General features: G+C 41.9%; 1 protein-coding gene across 3 annotated transcripts in view; it reads right to left on the reverse strand.

Annotated features, from left to right (window-relative positions):
* mypn (myopalladin) overlaps positions 1-19,982 on the reverse strand; it is a 295,631-nt gene that overhangs the window by 99,080 nt on the left and 176,569 nt on the right. For all 3 annotated transcript variants that reach the window (XM_060841844.1, XM_060841842.1, XM_060841843.1), the window contains exon 10: positions 16,415-16,733. In XM_060841844.1, coding sequence (XP_060697827.1) covers positions 16,415-16,733 — 319 coding nt within the window. The remainder of the gene's footprint in view (positions 1-16,414; positions 16,734-19,982) is intronic.

Below are 19,982 nucleotides of genomic sequence, written 5' to 3' on the forward strand. Positions count from 1 at the left end.
TTTCAGACATAGGACGACTAGGGCACAGAATTAGACAGTTTGGAAAATACAACTTCTGAGACACATTAACAGCTTCCAAATTAGATGAACACTGGGAGTAAAGCTAAAGATGTTACAGCTTCCCCAGGGGTAAAAGAAGCAAAGGGGTTTTTTTGGGAGGAAGTAATGAAAGTTTTTGATAATAATTTAAACCTCTAACGTTACCTCCTACGATCCAAAAGTGTGCAAATCGGGTGAATTTGCCATGCTAAATTGCCCATCGTGTTAGGTGCATTAGTCAGGGATAAATGTAGAGGTATGGGTCTGGATGGGTTACTCTTCGGAGGGTCGGTGTGAACTTGCTGGGATGAATGGCTGTTTCCACACTCTAGGGAATCTAATCCAATCTCATGGAATCTGTCGATGATTTCTCAGAGCATCAGTGAAATGAAATTGTGAATTCGATCAGAATTCACTTTGGCAGGAAGAAGTAAAATGCAGACTTTTTTTTAAGTCAGTCACCAGTAAAAACATGCAATGCAGAAGGTTCTGGGTGCTCCTGTGTTTGAAACAAAGTTTGCATGCAGGTGCAGCAAGAAATGAAGGCAAATGAGATTTTGGCCTTTATTACTAGGAGGTTGAAGTAAGTCTCATTACAACTGTCCAGTGAGGTTATATGGTTGGAACTGAGAAATAAGAAAGGGATAATCATCTTGTTGAGACTGTACTAAAGGCCCCCCAATAGTCAGCAAGAGATCGAGAAGCAAATATGTAAGGAGTTCTCAGATACCTGTAAGAATATTAGAATTGTAATGGTAGGAGATTTTAACTTTCCAAACATAGACTAGTACTGTCATAGTGTGAAGGACTTAGACAGGGAGTAATTTAAGTTTTTATAAGAAAATTTTCTTGATCAATATGTAATGTACCTGCTAAAGAATCTGTTGGGAAATAAGGCAGGGCAAGTGACTGATGTGTCAGTGCAGATGCACTTTGGGGCAAATGATCAAAATTCTATTAGTTTTAAAATAAATATGGAAAAGAATAGAACTGATCAAAAAATTAAAGTTTAAGTTTGAGGAAGGCCAATTTTGACTATTAAACAGGAACGTTCAAAAGTTGATTTGGGGAGATTATTTACAGGTACAGTTGGGAAATGGAAGGCTTTTAAGAATGATATAATGAGTGTTCAGAGACAGTATGTTCCTGTTAGTGTGATGGGCAAGTTTAGAAGATGTAGGAGATTCTGGATGATTAGAGAAATTGAGGCTCTGGTCAAGAAAAAAATGAAGCATTTACCAGGTATAGACAGTTGGGATCAAGTGAATCCCTACAGAAGTTTCGATAAGATTCCCTACAGTATGGAAACAGGCCTTTCGACCCAACAAACCCACATAGACCCTCTAAAGAGTAACCCACCCAGACCCATTCCCCGACCCCATATTTACCCCTGATTACTGCACCTAATCTATAGGCAATTTAGTATGGCCAATTCACCTGACCTGCACATCTTTGGATTGAAGGGGAAACCGGAGCACCCAGAGGAAACCCATGCAGACACAGGGAGAATGTACAAACTCCACACAGACAGTCGCCCAACGTAGGAATTGAACCCAGGTTCCTGGTGCTGTGAGGCAGCAATGCTAACCACTGAACTACTGTGCTGACCCGAGTATAAGGGCAGTAGGAGTACACTTAAGCGGGAAAGCAGGAGGGTAAAAAGGGGACATGAGATAGCTTTGGCAAATAGGGTTGATGGACTTATAAAATCTATTTAGATTCCCCTTAAGGGCAAAATAGTAACTACAGAGAGAATACGGCCCCTTAAAGATCAATGTGGCTTGAAAAGAATTGACATTAGAGAGGATGTGCTGCATGAGTTAAAACGTACAAAGGCAGATAAATCCCCAGGACCTGATCAGGTGTTTCCCAGAACTTTATGGTAGGCTAGGGAAGAGATTGCTGGACCTCCTGCTAAGGTACCTGTATCATCGACAGCCTGGGGTGAGGTACTGGAAACGGGGATTAACTAATGGGCGGCACGGTGGCACAGCGGTTAGCACTGCTGCCTCCCAGCGCCAGAGACCCGGGTTCATTTCCCGACTCAGCCAACTGACTGTGTGGAGTTTGCACATTCTCCCCGTGTCTGCGTGGGTTTCCTCTGGGTGTTTCGGTTTCCTCCCACAGTCCAAAAATGTGCAGGTTAGATGAATTGGCTATGCTAAATTGCCCGTAGTGTTAGGTGAAGGGGTAAAGGTAGGGGTATGGGTGGGTTGCGCTTCGGCGGGTCGGTGTGGTTTTGTTGGGCTGAAGGGCCTGTTTCCACACTGTAAGTAATCTAATCTAATGTGCCATTGCTTAAGAAAGTCTGTAAGGAAAAGCCAAGGAACTATAGACTGGTGAGCCTTATGTCAGTGGTGGGTAAATTGTTGAAAGGGATTCTGAGACAGGATTTATATGCATTTGGAAAGGCAAGGACCGATTAGGGATAGTCAGTATGGCTTTTTATTTGTGAGAAATTGTGTCTCAATAACTTGATTGAATTTTTTGAAGAGATGATCAAGAAGATTGATGAAGATAGAATGGTAGATATTGTCTATATGGACTTCAGCAAAGTGTTCAACAAGGTTCTACACGGTAGACTGATTAGTAAGGTTAGACCATGTGGGATCCTTGGAGAGCTAGCCAACTGGAGACAACATTGGCTTGAAGGTAGGAGACAAAGGATGTTGGTAGAGAGTTTCTTTTTGGAGTAGAGGCCGAGAAGCAGTGGTGTGCCACAAGGATCAGTGTTGGGTTTACTGCTTTTCATCATTTGTATAAATGATTTGTATGTAAATATAGGAGGCATGTTCAGCACGTTTGCAGATGACACCAAAATAGCTGGAGTAGTGGATAGTGAAGATTATCTCAGAGATTATCAGGGATCTTGATCAGATGGACCAATGGGCCAAGGAGTGGCAGATGGAGTATTATTTAGATAAATGCGAGGTATTACATTTGGTGCGGCAAAACAGGGCAGGATTTGTACAATTAATGTTAAGGTCCTGGGTAGTGTTGTTGAACAGAGAGACCTAGGGATGTAGGTACATTGTTCCTTGAAAATGGCATCACAGATGAACTGGGTGGCAGAGGAGAAGTTTGGCACGCTTTCCCTTGTTGGTCCTAACATTGAGTACAGGAGTTGGAATGTCAAGCTATGACTGTATGGAGTACTGGTGAGGCCACTTTTAGAATACAGCATACAATCTAGCCGTGCTTCTATAGGAAAGATATTGTTAAACTTGAGAGGATGCAGACAAGACTTACAAGGATGTTGTCAGGATTGGAGGGTTTGAGCTTGACAGAGAAACTGAATAAACTGGGACTTTTTCCCTGGAGTGCAGGAGGCTCAGGGGTGAGCTTAGAGATTTATAAAATCATGAGGGAAATGGATAAGACGAATAGTCAAGGTCTTTTTCCCAGGGTGGGGGAATTCAAAACTACAGGACACAGTTTTGAGGTGAGAGGGGAAAGATTTATAAAGGCTGTAAGGGATAACTCTTTCATGTGGAGGGTGGTGCGTGCATGGATGAGCTGCCAGAGGATGTGGAGGAGGCTGGCACAATTCCCAACATTTAAAAAACATCTGGATGCATATATGAATAGGAAGTGTATAAAGGGATATGGGCCAAATGCTGGTAAATAAGACTAGGTCAGATTAGGATGTCTGGTTGGCACAAAAAGAATTGGACTGAAGGGTCTGTTTCCATGCTGTATGACTCTGACTCGACAACTATACAGGGCATTGGTGAGGCTATACGTGTAGTCCCTTGTACAGCTTTGGTCCCTACATTAAAAGATGTACTATCATCAGAGACAATTCAAAAGAGATTAATTCGGCTGATTCCTGGGGTTCACTAAACAGGTTTGGCTGATTGGGTTTCATTGTGTTGAGAAGAATGAGGGGTTATTTCATTGAACCATACAAGATTCTGAGGGGCTGAACAAGGTAGATGTTGAGAAGATGTTTCTATTATTGAGGGAACCTCAATCTGAATAAGAGAATGCTCATTTAAAATTGAAACTCAAGGGAACGTCTTTTCGGAGGGTAGTGAATATCTGGAATTCTCTAGCCCAGTGTGTTGTGAAGGCTAGATTCCTGAATATTTGAAGAGGAGGTAGCTATTTGAAATGGAGGGGAGTTAAGGCCTAGCACAGAATGGGCTTGAGGGACTGAAAGGCCTAATCCTGTCCTTATTTCTTACATTTAATTTGGATAAATGTGAAGTACTGCATTTTGGTAAAACAAACAAAAACAAGACTGATACAATTAAAAGTAGGGCCTTGAGCAGTGTTGTAGAACAGAAAGACTTAGGAGTTCAGGGACATAATTCTTTGAAGTTTGCATCACACTTATACAGGATGGTTAAAGAAGTCATTTAGCATGCTTGTCTTTAAACTTCAGACCATTGAGTATAGTAGTTAGGTTGTACAGGATGTTGGTGAGGCCTCTTCTGAAGTATTGTGCCCAGTTATGGTTTCCCTGTTATAGGAACGATGTTATTACTTTGGACAGGTTCAGAAAAGATTTAGCAGGATGTTACCAGGAAAGGAGGGTTTTATTATAAGGATAGTCTGGGATGAACAGAGTTAAGAAGAATCCAAGGGGTTTTTCCAAATACATTAAGGACAGGCTTCTGGGAGCCTTGAGGTACATTGGATTGGATATCAGGTAGAATAGATCGAGGGTAATTTTGCATCAGCAATTTTATTTAGAAAATGTTAGCCACATTGTTATTTGTCAAAGCAAGCTTTCACAAATGCTTCAAAAACTGAATTAGAGGGGAATCGTGACATCTAATTGGACAGATGAATTGGTTGGGCACCCAAACAACGTCAGAGTCCATGCTTTGAGCTGAGTATAACTCTGAAAAATCCCAAGATGGCAGAGGGTATTAAAATAATCAGAACATTAAAAAAAAAGGAGCATTGTGATTGCAATTTCCATTATTGGGAGATGACAGCAACATGAAACTTGTTTCATGAGCTCCTTATGCAAATCTCTGGGTTCTCACGCAGGAGGGTTGTCGTTCATCGGGAAAAGGAGTCTAAGTGTTGCCAATTGTTGTTGTATCTCAATTGTGCAGTGAAAGTGATGTTGCCATAACATTATTTCAAGGAGGATGGCACATCCAATAGATTAAGTTGGATTGGGCAGGATATGGCAGTGGACACAATGCAGAAACTGGCCAGTGCAATAAAATTTGCAGCACCCTGCAAACCCGCTGATACATATAATCAATAGAGGTCCCCATGAGCAGAAAGCATAAATCTACATTAGGTTTTCTGTGGACTTACCACTCCATCCTTTGGCAGTCATCGATTGTGCCTCCCTTTCATCGAGAAATTAGATTTTTTAGCCTTTAGTAAACATTGTTTTTTTGGCTGATTTTTGTTTTTTCTTTGGAGCACATTGTAAGAAGTGGTGAAGCTGGCTCAGGAACTCCAAGCAAATCAGATGGCATGGATAAAGTGGTTAAGAAGGCATATTCAACACTTGTCTTTATTAGCCAAAGCATAATGTTTAAGAGCAGGGGGTTATCTGGAACTATATAAAATATTGGTTAGACCACAGCTAAAATATCGCGAACAGCTCTGGAATCCACATTACAGGAAGGATGCGATCATGCTGGAGAGGGTGCAGAGATTTGTCAGGATGTTGCCTGGGCTGCAGAGTTTCAGTTGTGAAGAGAGATTATTAGACAAACTGGAGTTGTTTTCATTACAGCAGAGGAGATTGAGAGGAGACATGACTGAGATGTATAAAATTATGAAGGACATTGATAAGATAGACAGGAAAAAGCATTTTACTTTTATAGAGTCATAGAAATATACAGCATGGAAACAGACCCTTCAGTCCAACTCGTCCATGCCGACCAGATATTCCAACCCAATCTAGTCCCACCTGTCACCAACTGGCCTATATCCCTCCAAACTCTTCCTATTCATATACCCATCCAAATACCTCTTAAATGCTGCAATTGTATTAGCATTCACCATGTCCTCTGGCAGCTTATTTCATACATGTAATACCCTCTGCGTGAAAAACTTGCCCCTTACGTCTCTTTTATATCTTTCCCCTCTCACCCTAACCCTCTGCCCTTTAGTTCTGAAGTCCCCCAACTCAGGGAAAAGACTTTGTCTATTTATCCTATCCATGCCCCTCATGAGAAATCAATAGATTTAAGGTTAGGGGCAGAACGTTTAGAGGATCTGTGAGAAAAAAATCTTTCTCACCCAGAGGCTGGTGGGAATCTGGAACTCACTGCCTGTAAGGGTGCTAATGGCACAAATCTTCATAACATTTAAGAAGCATTTACATGTGCACTTGTGATGCCAAGGCATACGAGGCTAGAAAATGGGATTAGAATAATTAGGTAGTTTTTGGCAAGCACAGATCAAATAGACTAAAGGGTCTTTTTTTGTGTCCTATAGGTCACTATGACTGTATGGTGTGTAGATAGACAAGCTGCTGTAAAGGATCATGGCCCATTTTAATGTGTTGAAAGTTGTATCTACAAAGCTGGAGTTTTTGTAGTACTGTCGAAGAGTTATTCATGTTCAGCTACATTTGAGAATTAGGCAAACCTCTAGGTTCTGTTTGTTTTTTTTTGAAGTGTTGATAATTCAGGAAAGTAGTATTAACAGCTGCAGCTTCCCAGGTGTACCACCTTCCTGGGAGCGGAGGCATACATTACAATAAAAGCTTTATGATCCCATCAGCTCCTGTAATACATTAAAGATGAATGAACGCAAATAGCAGCCTAAAGGTATACATTGCACTAAACCGCCAGTACACTTGTGACTTAGGAAGAATAGTTGTAAGTTATACAAATAATTGCTGAACAGAATTCACCAACTCGTTTCAACATGTAGAAGTAAGGACATTTCAAACTATCAACACCGAAATTTGCAACCTATTCTTCATGCATTTAAGTTACATTAATTGAACTTGAAAGCCTTGGGGAAACATTTTTGTCATTTTTATCTACAAACTTGGAGGAAAAGGTATCCTCCTGCACATCAGATCATGTGTCCATCAGAGCAGAATTAGACTATTGGCCCATTGAGTCTGTCCAATGCAGTCATGGCTGATAAAATGTTCCTCAACTCCACTCTCCTGCTTTCTCCCTGTAACCTTTGAACCCCTTACTAATCAAGAACCTATCTGTGTCTTAAATACACTCAATAACTTGACTTCTATAACCCTCTGCAACAGTGAGTTCCACAGATTCACCACCCTCTGGCTGAAGAAATTCCTCCTCATATCTGTCCTAAAAAAAAATCCCTTCACTCTGGAGGCTGTGCCCTCAGGTCCTAATCTCTTCCCCTAGAGGAAACATCTTCTTCACACCTCAGGATTCTGTTCTGTCCATTGTACCTTGAGTGCTGGGTTCTGTGGTCCAGTAGGAAGGAAGGAAGGGCAGAGGCGTGTAACCTTAATTCTTTGCCTTTTTTAGATTGACCTTTCCTGATTTTTTTTTTGCAGTTCCTTTCAGAGGTGTGGGCCTATTTCTGCAACAAGTGTAGGACTACTAAGGAAGGAAGATGGGAAGTAGTATCCCTGGCTTATTTCAGATTCATTTGTGACAAAAAGCTCATCTATTCTAAAAGTGTCCCATACTCAACACTCTCTCAGACCAGATTATCTATATAGACCAGCCAACTAGACACAGGATGCCATACAAACTAAATGGAGCTTCTCCCTCTTCCTCTCCTTGAAATCTGTAGCATCTCATCAAGTAGATGAGCTAATTTCTAAAAATTCAGATTTAAGAAGGAACAATATTATTTCTTCTGAGTTTTACAAACAAAGCAAATGGCTTTACAGTCAGAACAGTGAAGAAACAAAGGAACAGAATGTATACAGGGAGGGAATGTCCACAAAAGGAAGGGCTAGCCAAAACCTTCCCTCACTAACTTGTCATATTATGATTTTTCAGCAAGGTTACAAATCAGATAATCCACCTTGAGCAAAATGTACTGGAGATATACACATTAATGAGTAGGTTGCCTTTGAAAACGTTTGGAATAATCAGGCTTCAACTGAATATTATCCTTTCAGCAATAAACAAATAAACACCATTTGTTACTTAATTGCCGTCAGGAAGTATATAATTAGTCTGGTGACTTGGTTAAGCAGACGTCAACGGTTTGAATTCAAATACCACAGCAAGCCAGCAATGCAAATCTATTCAGTCTGAATAACAGGGGATAAATTCATAATACAAACTGCACAATAACAGAACAGCTCTCAGTTTACATCAATGACAAAATGACAAAATAATATTGATAGACAAGACTATAAAGGGGTTCTATTTCAGATAAAAGGACAGTTTCCACTTGTTAGACAATTGGTGACATGGGAGTATTGATTCAGCAGTAACAAAGTGAAATAGAATGGGAAGAATTATTTTCCTCAGAAGCTTGAGACCCTGAGATGCTTTTCCATAATCCTCGATTGGCACTACTCCTGTTGCTAATCCTGAAGGTTGTAGGGTTCACTGTGTGACTCCAGAGTTGAGTGAGAAAATCTAGTCTGACAGCCCAGTGCAGTACTGACTGAGTGCTGAACCATCAAGTGCCATCATTCAGATGATCTTAAACTAAGTCCTGGGTCACCTTCAGTTATACATTAAACAGGAGAAGTTTTGAATTCTTAAAATAGAGATCACTACAAGTAGATTGTGCACAGTAGTGATATCACTGAACTAGAAATTCAAATCCCAACACAGCAATGAATTTTAAATTCAGTCAATAAATCTAGGCCATGACAACTATTACTGAATGATAATATGAAAAAAATGTAGTTGTTCATTGTCCTGACAAAAGAGCTGCTCTTTAAAAATAATCCAGCAAGCCAGGCAGCATCAGGAGGTTGAGAAGTAGATGTTTTGGGTGTAACCCTTCTCCAGGACTGGGAACGGATGTAAGGGGAGATGCAGATAAAGTTGGAGGAGGGAATGCGGTGAGGTAGGGATAGGTGAACACACACTATGTGCTGGTCAACAGGAGGAATGAATCTGGTTGGAAGCTGGAAGGAAGGGTCGATCAAAGGAATGGAAGGGAGGGGGAGGGGCTGGGAAGAGAATCGGGGGAATGGGAAGGGAGGTTATTTGAAATTGGAGAACTCAATGTTGAGTTGTCCAGGCTATATGCTGCTCGGGCGGAAGATGAGGGGTTGTTCCTCCAATTTGTGGTCCGATTCAATATGGCGATGGAGGAGGCTAAGAATGATCATGTTGGGAAGGGACTGAGAAGGGGAATTAAAACAGGTGGTGTTTGGGTCGTCAGGTCGGCCCCTGTGGGTCTGCCTGAGATATTCAGCAAAATGTGCCCTGAGTTTATGTTTAGTCTCCCCAATGTAGAGAAGACCATATCAGGAGCACCAGATACAGTAAACTAGTTTGGAGGAGAGGCAGGCGAACCTGTGTCTCACCTTGAAGGACTATTTGGAGCCCTGGACGCAGATCCTTGAAAGTTGCCACCAAGGTTGACAAGGTTGTTAAGAAGGCATACAGTGTTTTAGCTTTTATTAATAGAGGGATCGAGTTCCGGAACCATGAGGTTATGCTGCAGCTGCACAAAACTCTGGTGCGGCCGCACTTGGATTATTGTGTACAGTTCTGGTCACCGCATTATAAGAAGGATGTGGAAACTTTGGAAAGGGTGCAGAGGAGATTTACGAGGATGTTGCTTGGTATAGAGAAAAGGCTGAGGGACTTGAGGCTGTTTTCATTAGAGAGAAGAAGATTGTGAGAGGTGACTTAATAGAGACATATAAGATAATCAGAGGGTTAGATATGGTGGACAGGGAGAGCCTTTTTCCAAGAATGGTGATGGCGAGCACGAGTGGGCATAGCTTTAAATTGAGGGGTGATAGATATAGGACAGAACTCATACAGTAGTAAGGGTATAGAATGCTTTGCCTGCAATGGTAGTAGATTCGCCAATTTTAAGTACATTTAAGTTGTCACTGGACAAGCATATGGACATACATGGAATAGTGTACGTTAGATGGGCTTCAGATTGGTATAACAGGTCGGCGTAACTTCGAGGGCCGAAGGGCCTGTACTGTGCTGTAATGTTCTGTTACCATCCACTTCACCTTCAACAACAAAACCTACAGACAAACCAACGAACACCCATGGGATCTCCAATATCAGGGTTCTTAGCAGAGACAGTAATACAGAGATTTGAACAAACAGCTCTGCCAACCTTCCAACCCAAACTTAGGGTCTGCCACGTGGATGACACCTTTGTCATCACTAAACAAAACAAATTAGAGAAAACCTTCAAGACCATCAATAATACCCTTCCTGCCATAAAATTCACTAAACAGGAGGAAAACAACAACAAACTGCCATTCCTAGATGTCACAGTAGAGTGAACAGCCAACGGGGAATTTCAAACCAGCGTCTACAGGAAAACAACACATACGGACCAAATGTTGAACTACAGAAGCAATCATCCCAACACCCACAAACAAAGCTGCATCAGAACATTATTCCAATGAGCCACCACACACTGCAGCAGAGGAACTATGCAGAGCAGAGGAAAATCACATATACAGTGGTATCAAAAAGATTGATACCCAATTAACACAGTCCACCGATTTCTGAGCAACAAATCCAACCAAGCAGACAAAACGCACCCAGAAACCCTAGCCACTCTCCCCTACATCAAAGACATCTCCAAAATGGCTGCCAGACTACTCAAACCCCTTGGCATCACGGTAACCCACAAACCCACCAACACACTAAAACAGCAGCAAATGAACTTGAAAGACCCTATGCAGACAAGCAAAACTAATGCCATTTACAAAATGCCTTGCAAGAACTGTAACAAACACTACATTGAAAAAATATTTACCATCCCTTTAGAAAAAGAACAGGAAATGATGGTCACCATAGGAAATTACATCACCAGCCCAAGCAAACCCAAACATTTAAATAGAAAGCAGGAAACACCAGCAGTGCTTCGTCTGTATGCTCACTGACGATGTTACCTAGTATGGTGACAAAATGTCTGAAGATGAACTTTCTAGTTCAGTGAGCAAACCTACATCCAGAAGCTCAACCTGAGCTACAAATCTACTCAAACTCGCTAACTTAGGTGTTTGACAAGGAGCTTAATACAAAGCAGCCTTTCACAAAGAAGGCAACACAGACCTATTGTTGGCTCTCTGTCCAGTATACAATACTCCCAAAACCTCCATAAAATCCAACCATCCCTCCCACTTCCTAAATGGGATTCTGACTCAGAGCTGTCAATGCTATCAGTGAGCCACTGAATCTACTCCTTTCCTTCATCCTACCCTCGTTAGCATGGCTGCTAGATGTACACTCCAACCATTTCAAATTTCTTTACTGAAGCCCTCAACCTTGAACTCACTTGAAAAGCTTCCTAAAAACCCATTCCTTTGACCATCCACTCCAACCTCTTCCTCTTTATTCTTGGCCAATTTCCTAACATCTACATAGAGTCATAGGGTCATAGAGATGTACTAGGCATAGATTTAGGGTGAGAGGGGGAAGATATAAAAGAGATCTAAGGGGCATCTTTTTCATGCAGAAGGTGGTATGTGTATGGAATGAGCTGCCAGAGGAAGTGGTGGAGGCTAGTACAATTGCAACATTTAAGAGGCATTTGAATGGGTATATGAATAGGAAGGGTTTAGAAGAATATGGGCCAAGTGCTGGCAGGTGAGACTAGATTGGGTTGGGATATCTGGTCGGCATGGATGGGTTGGACCAAAAGGTCTGTTTTGAGAAATACCTGGGACATTGTAATAATAAAAGATTTTTTAGAAAGGCAATACCATTTTTTTTAACATGGGAAATGGTTGAACATATCTAAAGGATATATAAAAAACACGGAAATGGTATTAAAATAGCTAAGGAACACTAGTACAGTTGAGGAACTACACACCAATGCATTGGGTGAATTTAGTTGAGTCAAGTGAGTTCAGATGCAGCAGGGAGTGGAGGATGTCACGTGTGCTTAGGCATAATGGTTCAGATGTGATTTTGCCTCTCTCTAATTAAATCCAGGGAAGGAAGCCTTGCAGGAAACTGACATGCCTGAAGGCCATTTAGGCATCATCCTGATCAGCTGTACTACAACCAGTGGCAGGCAGGGCTCTCACCATTTGGTAAGGCTGCTAAGAAAGCCTTGTTGAACATGCCCTAGTTTGTGGCCACTCTGTGGTCAATCGAGAGACACGTGTCAGGAATTTTCAGGGGAAGGGATTTGTGGTTGCTGATTAGAAGCCAATCCCCTGCTTCTGCTTTCACCTCCCTCCCACAGCTTCACTGGGAACTCTCTCCAAAAGACCTCCAACTCAAACACTCACTACATTGGGGATTGATTGCACGCCCCACTGTAGGGGGCTCTGTCGTCCCTATTCCCATTATTCTTGTTAGCCCTGCCAATATTGCACAGCCTTTGATTGTACGTGCTTTGGTGTTGGGGTGTAGCCCACTGGGTATTTAGTCATATGGGAGCTCGACATTATCCAGTTAAATGCCTGACTGGATGTAAACAACACTAGGTGTTCTGTGGAAAGAGAGTTGCAGCTCTCCAACCAGTAAGTGTGACCCCCTATCACCCACATTAATTCCTGGATAATATGACTGTCATTTCACAGGACTGGGTATTCATAATTTCTGTTCCTGAAGCTTTCAGGAAATAGGAGATGTAACATGTTAAAATATTAAATTTCTTAAGTCCCTGAGGTTGCCAAACCTTGTTATGCCCTTACAAAAATACAGTTAAACAATTGTGACTGATGATAGAAATACTTCTGCATTTTTCTATGGAACACTTTAATAAAAAACAATCCAATGTTTTCAGCTTACAGCCCTGATTACTTTTTCACTGTGTGCCCTGTACAGTTTGCTAAAGGAAAGTGTGGTCCTTTGTTGCTCGAACTGGAGCCATGCATCAGGCAAAGCCTTTCAGCCGTCTGTTCAGTTCTGAAGAATCACTTCCAGTGCCGGGGTATACTCTGAGATAAATATCAACCATATGGTACAGCTTAAAACAATTGGACCAGTTTCTTTCATGACACTTCAATCAATGAAAACTTGTTATAAGTATTTCAAAGAATGTTTTCTCATGCTTCAAACAGGCTAGAAAAATAAGGCTTAAAGAGTTAATGATCTAACATGTATGTGAATATCTAACCCTTTGCAGGTAGCCAGGCTTGATGGAATTGCAGATTGCTTGGTCAGCCTGAATTTATATCATGCCTTTCATGATCTCAGGATCTTTTACAGCTCATGTTACTCACAGTTAAGCATAGTCACTATTATAATCCAGGAAATATGGCAGTTAGTTTTTACCCTGCAAGGATAGGGTGGGACAGTGGCTCAGTGGTTAGCACTGCTGCCTCACAGCACCAGGGACCCAGGTTCAGTCCAGCCTTGGGCAACTGTCAGTGTGGAGTTTGCACATCCTTCCTGTGTCTGAGTAGGCTTCCTCTGGGTGCTCCAGTTTCGGCCCACAATCACAAATATGTGCAGGTTAGGTGAATTGACCATGCAAAATTGCCCATTGTGTTCAGGGATGTGTAGATTAGATGCATTAATCAGGAAATGTGGAGTGATAGGGCGGGGAATGGGTTGGATGGGTTACTCTTCAGAGGGTTGGTGTGGACTTGCTGGGACTATTTCCACACTGAAGGGATTCTATGATATGACAGCGAAGTTTTAGTTAGCTCCAGCTTGAGACAGTAATGGAGGAATCAGTGACTGGTGGATGGGGTTTGTGCTGGGGCTGGTGAGAAGGTTACAGTTAAGGGTTTGGTGGAGATATAGTGACCTCAGTTATTGGTAGAACATACTGACAATTTCCCTGTAACATCTGAAGAGTCGCATGATTTTAACCAGGAATTGTAAGCAATAAGTTAGGGGGACATGAGAGGTAAATTTACAAGATTAGGTGGGAGCTATCAGGAGATGAAGTGCATATAGAATTGGAAGACAGTTATGTGTTTAAGAAACTACTTCATAATCCAAAGAAGGATGACAGTTTGAAGGAAAATGAAGCAGAGCAAAGTCAGCATCCATGGGAAGTAAATGGATAGCAGCAAAGCAGAGGTCAGAGATCATTCAGCAACAATGATGGTGGCAGAATGAGAACTGGCAGTATTCACGATAGGCAGAAGCATCTCAATCTGAGATGCTTCTCATTGTCTGAGAAGTTTGCCTTCTTTGTATCTCCTTGGAGGACAAGTATGTTTGGGTGAGAAAGGCCTCTTCCTCTAATTATCTTTCTTCTTCAAAGTTTAAAAAAAAACTGGGCAGCTATGCACTATGAGATACCCATCTTCAAAATTGTTGTTCTGACAGAACAGCTATAGTTGAAAAATAAAAGTTTGCAATTCAATTCTAAAAGAATGCAGCATTGTGAAATGAACAGCATGTTGCAACAAAACAACTTTTCACTTTTAATATGGCATTCCTTTCAATAATGTGATTGTCAAAATAGATGAATGTGCCTTTAAATGCAGCAACCATTTGAAATCAACTTCTTGTTCTACATCCAGAACAGTCTGAGGTCACAAATATATTTTAGGTCCTTCAAAAGACAATTGTGTGAAAAATGCAATTGCAGTAGCCAATGGAAACGCAGCCTGGCTATAAACGACAGTCTGGAAGTTGGATAAACAACAATCCTAATTCCCATCCAACTTTGTGACATCAACTCACTCAATCTGCCAACAATATCCTTTACTTCAATCCACATTATTAGTCTTCAAGACAACAGCAATGATGGCTTTCACACTCCTCTTTGCTCTTAATATTAAATGAAAAGCTCTTTGCTCAGGACAGTGAAGATTTATTCAGCAATCTGCACTAATAAGAGCTGAGCCTGACAAGGAAGGAGATTAAATGGAGAACTGGGTTACAATGCCACTCTGATCTTTGTTTCACGGTGTAGTCCATCTGTTCAACTGGAGGTACAGATTCTATTCACAATGCTTCACCCTTCCACCATATTATTTTTTTACCATACAGCCAGTATCTGGGGAGGTGGGGGAGGGGGGGGGGGGGGGGGGAGGCGGGGTGGAGGTGGGGGGGAGCTTTCTCAAATGTTGTTTAATGATGGGAATGTTCTATTCTGTCACTGACGGTAGACAACCAAATTTTGAGCCTTTGGGTCAATCCAGACAACATATGCCCAATGTCCACTGATGGTCACCTGCCTCTGGCTGCCACATATTCCAGCAAAGATAGCAGTCAAGATCATGGCTGTATGCAATCTATCTGATCAAAATTCTGCAACCATGAGAGGTTATAAAATGGAAGGCACTGTCATCTGCTTCTGCCATTGTTGGATCCATTTTTAAAAAGTGGAATCAGTAAATTGGGATAATCAGAATGCTAACAGATACAGAAGAAAGCAGAAATATTAGACTGATAAAACCTGCTCATATGAAGACAAAAACTGACGCTGAGGGATGAATTGGATGGTCTATTTTTGTACTCAGATATGCTTTGTTTCTCTGGCTGAATCTTTCCAAGGATTATGGCATTGTGTTGCAGGAAGAGAAATCAGGTCCCAGGCTTGCACTGAACGACAGTAGAAGCCAATGGATGGTGGAATGCCAGGCACTGTTTACCAGTGGCAGCCAATTATGAGGTGCTGTCTGGACTGCTATTCACTTGAAGATAGAGGCCAACGTTTCAAAGCTGCCAGCCCAAGTGGAGATAGTCCCAGGCAGGTCCTGGCAAACAGAGTGCATCTGTTATTGCAGTGTTGAAACCATGGATTCAATCATTGATATCAACTCCTCAGGGACCATGGGTCGACCATTAAAGGATGCCTCCTCTGGGAACCCACATGTTGGAGGCCAACATGGAGAGTGGCCCATCTTGGCATCAGTAAAACGTAGGTGGGGTGACATGTGACCTAACACTGACCAAAGAATTGCCCACTTCCCTCCAGTTTGCAGACAGCTGTGTTCTACCTTTTTAAGATGATCAGATTTCCCTCTTGATTGATTCTACCCAATTTTATGAGGTCTCTCTCCTCGCAGCCCATCTCCAGAAGGCTCATAAAATTCAGCCGTCTGAATCTGCATTTTATTAGTGGAACAAGATATTCCTTGCTCCAACCATCTTCAGCAGTTTGGATGAATTTTGATATGAGATATATATCTTTAAAATGTTAATCCTAATGTCCTCCTGTTGTATTGTAAGCTGCTTTTGAGGGTAGAAAAATGTTAAACTTTCAAAAATTCAAGCAATAGTTGGTTACCAGAACTGTTACTGACAACTTTCCAAAGAATAGTATCATGGCACTAATCAGGAAACTGTCTGCTTTCGAACTCCAGTCAAAACAATGTCATAATTCTGCAGGTCTGCAGTTGTTATGAACTACTCACAGTTTTGGTTTCGCAAATACTGGTGGCGGCTCCTTTGTGGGTGAAATTAACCCTGAAGCCCAGGTGTTCTGTCCATTTCTTGAACTGTGTTCCCGTTCAATTGAAGGCTCGCTTGCGGTGTCATCTTCAGGCAAATTGAAATGCACTCTCAGCCCAGCTTTGGGCTTGTGATCCTGATGGTTTACAAGGACACCCTCCAGTTTGGGTTTCAAATGGACTGAAGGATGCAAATGTGTTTTGTCTGGTTGGACTGGCACATTGGCTTCAACTGTCATAGAGCTTGAAACATTCGTACTAATAGCATTATTATCTTCAGTTCCTGTGAAAAGGTTGGCAAATAGAAGTGAGGAATTGCAGACAGTTTACCATATGAGAAATATGACTTTCTACAATTGGGAGCCAATTCTAAGAAATTGCATTCCTAGTTGTGAGCCTCATCGTCTAAGATAACACTGCAGAAAACTATGGGCAGACTTCCAATCTCAAGGAATACCCCGGTAATACAGGTAGGGTCACCATTGTGATTGGGACTTTCTGCAATTTGCCTTAGGTTTAGAATCAAACAGTTTAACTAAGCATTACATTAAAGAAAGCATGAACAAGTATCAGTGTTTTCACATGCACCACTCTCTGTTAATTCAATGGAGTAAGAATGCTCCCCTGCCCCTTGAGCAATCCTTCAGTCTCCCATCTGGCAATCATGGCCTCTTGTCAATGATGTCATCAACAAAATTGTCATCCATCCTTTTCTAAAGCTCTAAATTCTAATCTTTAATAACTTGCCAGGGATTGTTCCCAGCTATCTCTCCCAGCTGGTATCCAGCCCTCACCTATTTGACCCATTGTTGGAAGGAAAATGCAATTAAGAAATTGTGATAAGTTCTTCTCATTATTTTCTCTCTGACAGACCTCCAAAGCAAGGAGGATCTTTGCCATGAGGACTGGGGTAACAGTTTGTGCATGGAGTCTTTTAACACAGGCAAGCTGTTTTATTGCAGCTACTAGACATACCTGGTTGACCAGGAAATTCTCCCATTCTTGCCACCATCTCGGTTACACTCTACACTTATGTGAGGAACAAGAGGATGGTCAGACTGAGGGCAGTGCTGATCAGGGAAAGTGGAGGGAACTTGTGCCTGAAGTCAGAGGAGGGGAAGGAGGTCCTTAATGAATACTTTGCTTCAATACTCGCTACTGAGAGGGACTATGTCGCTTGTGAGGACAACATGAAGCAGACTGATATGCTCGAATAGGTTGATGTTAAAGAAGGAGGATATGCTGAAAAGTTTGAAAAACATAAGGATAGATAAATCCTCGGGCCAGACGGTTTATACCCTCTGTCACTTTGGGAAGCGAGGGAAGAGATTGCTGCATCTTTGGTGTGGATCTTTGCATCCTCACTGTCCACTGGAGTAGTGCCAAATGATTGGAGGGTGGAAAATGTTATCCCCTGTTCAAGAAAGGGAATAGGGATAATTACAGACCAGTCAGTCTTACGTCTGTGGTGGGCAAAGTATTGGAGAGAATTCTGACTGACAGGATTTATGATTATTTGGAAAACTATAATTTTATTAGAGACAGTCAGCATGGCTTTGTAAGGGGCAGGTTATGTCTCACAAACCTTATTGAATTCTTTGAGGATGTGACAAAACACATTGATGAAAATAGAGCAGTGGATGTGGTGTACATGGATTTTAGCAAGGCATTTGATAAGGTTCCACATGGTTGGCACATTCAGAAAGTAAGGAGGCATGGGATACAGGGACATCTAGCTGTTTGGATACAGAGGACGCATAGAAAACTAAGGATGGTGGTAGATGAAAAGTATTCAGCCTGGAGCTTGGTGACCAGTGGTGTTCCACAGGGATCAGTTCTGGGACCTCTGCTCTTTGTGATTTTTATAAATGACTTGGATGAGGAAGCGAAAGAGTGGGTTAATAATTTGCTGATGACATGAAGGTTGGTGCAGTTGTGGATAGTGTGGAGGGCTGTTGCAGGTTAAAACAGGACATTGACAGGATGCAGAACTGGGCTGATCAGTGGCAGATGGAGTTCAACCTGGAAAAGTGTGAAATGATTCACTTTGGAAGGTCAAATTTCCTTGCAGAATACAGGGTTAAGGACAGGATTCTTGCCAGTGTGAAGGAACAGAGGGATCTTGGGGTCCATGTCCATTGATTCCTCAAAATTGCCACCCAGGTTGATCGGGTTGTTAAGAAGGCATATTGTGTGTTTGCATTTATTAGCAGGGGATTGAGTTTACGAGCTGTAAGGTATTGCTGCAACTCTGTACAGCCCTGGTTAGACCACACTCGGAATATTGCATTCAGTTCTGATTGCCTCGTTATAGAAAGATGTGGAAGCTTTAGACAGGGTGCAGAGCAGATTTACCAGGATGCTGCCTGGACTGGAGAGTATGTCTTATGAGGAAAGGTTGAAGGAGCTACAGCTGTTCTCATTTGAGCAAAGAAGGATGAGAGGTGATTTGATGGAGGTGTACAAGATGATTAGAGGCAGAGACACAATGGATAGCCAGAGACTTCTTCCCATTGCAGAAATGTTTATCACAAGGGGGCATAATTTTAAGGTTATTGGTGGAATGTTTAGGGGAGATGTCAGAGGTAGATTCTTCACACAGAGAGTGATGGATCCATGGAATTAATTGCCGGCAGGGCTAGTAGAGTCAGATACATTAGGGACATTTAAGCGACTCATGTATAGTCACATGGATGATAGTAAAATGAAGGGTATGGAGGTTAATCTGATCTTAGAGTAGGATAAAAGGTCAGCACAACATCGAGGGCCAAAGGGCCTGTACTGTGCTACACCGTATTATGTTCTATGTTCTATGCAAAAGATTTAACAGGTTGACAATTAACCATTTTGGCCTTTGCCTTTATCTTTACATTCTGAAAGGGAACTTGAACCTGTAGCTTTTGGTTCAGGGGAATGGTTTACTATCCACTGCACCACAAACACAGACCTGTCATCATTTTCAGCAGTATAGAGTCATAGAGATATACAGCATGGAAACTGTACAGTCCATGCTGTACAGTCCTTCAGTCCAACTTGTCCATGCTGACCAGATATCCCAACTCAATCTAGTCCCATCTGCCAGCACCTGGCCCATATCCCTCTAAACCCTTCTTATTCATATAGCCATCCAAGTGCCTTTTAAATGTTTCAATTGTACTAGCTTCCACTACTTCCTCTGATAGCTCATTCATACACTACTTTTCATCATTTACATAAATGATTTGGATGTGAGCATAAGAGGTACAGTTAGTAAGTTTGCAGATGACACCAAAATTGGAGGTGTAGTGGACAGCAAAGAAGGTTACCTCAGATTACAACAGGATCTTGATCAGATGGGCCAATGGGCTGAGAAGTGGCAGATGGAGTTTAATTCAGATAAATATGAGGTGCTGCATTTTGGGAAAACAAATCTTAGCAGGACTTATACACTTAATGGTAAGGTCCTAGGGTGTGTTGCTGAACAAAGAGACCTTGGAGTGCAGGTTCATAGCTCCTTAAAGTGGAGTCACAGGTAGATAGGATAGTGAAGAAG

The sequence above is a fragment of the Hemiscyllium ocellatum genome, chromosome 22, assembly GCF_020745735.1.
Source record: "Hemiscyllium ocellatum isolate sHemOce1 chromosome 22, sHemOce1.pat.X.cur, whole genome shotgun sequence".
Classification (NCBI taxonomy): Eukaryota; Metazoa; Chordata; class Chondrichthyes; order Orectolobiformes; family Hemiscylliidae; genus Hemiscyllium; species Hemiscyllium ocellatum.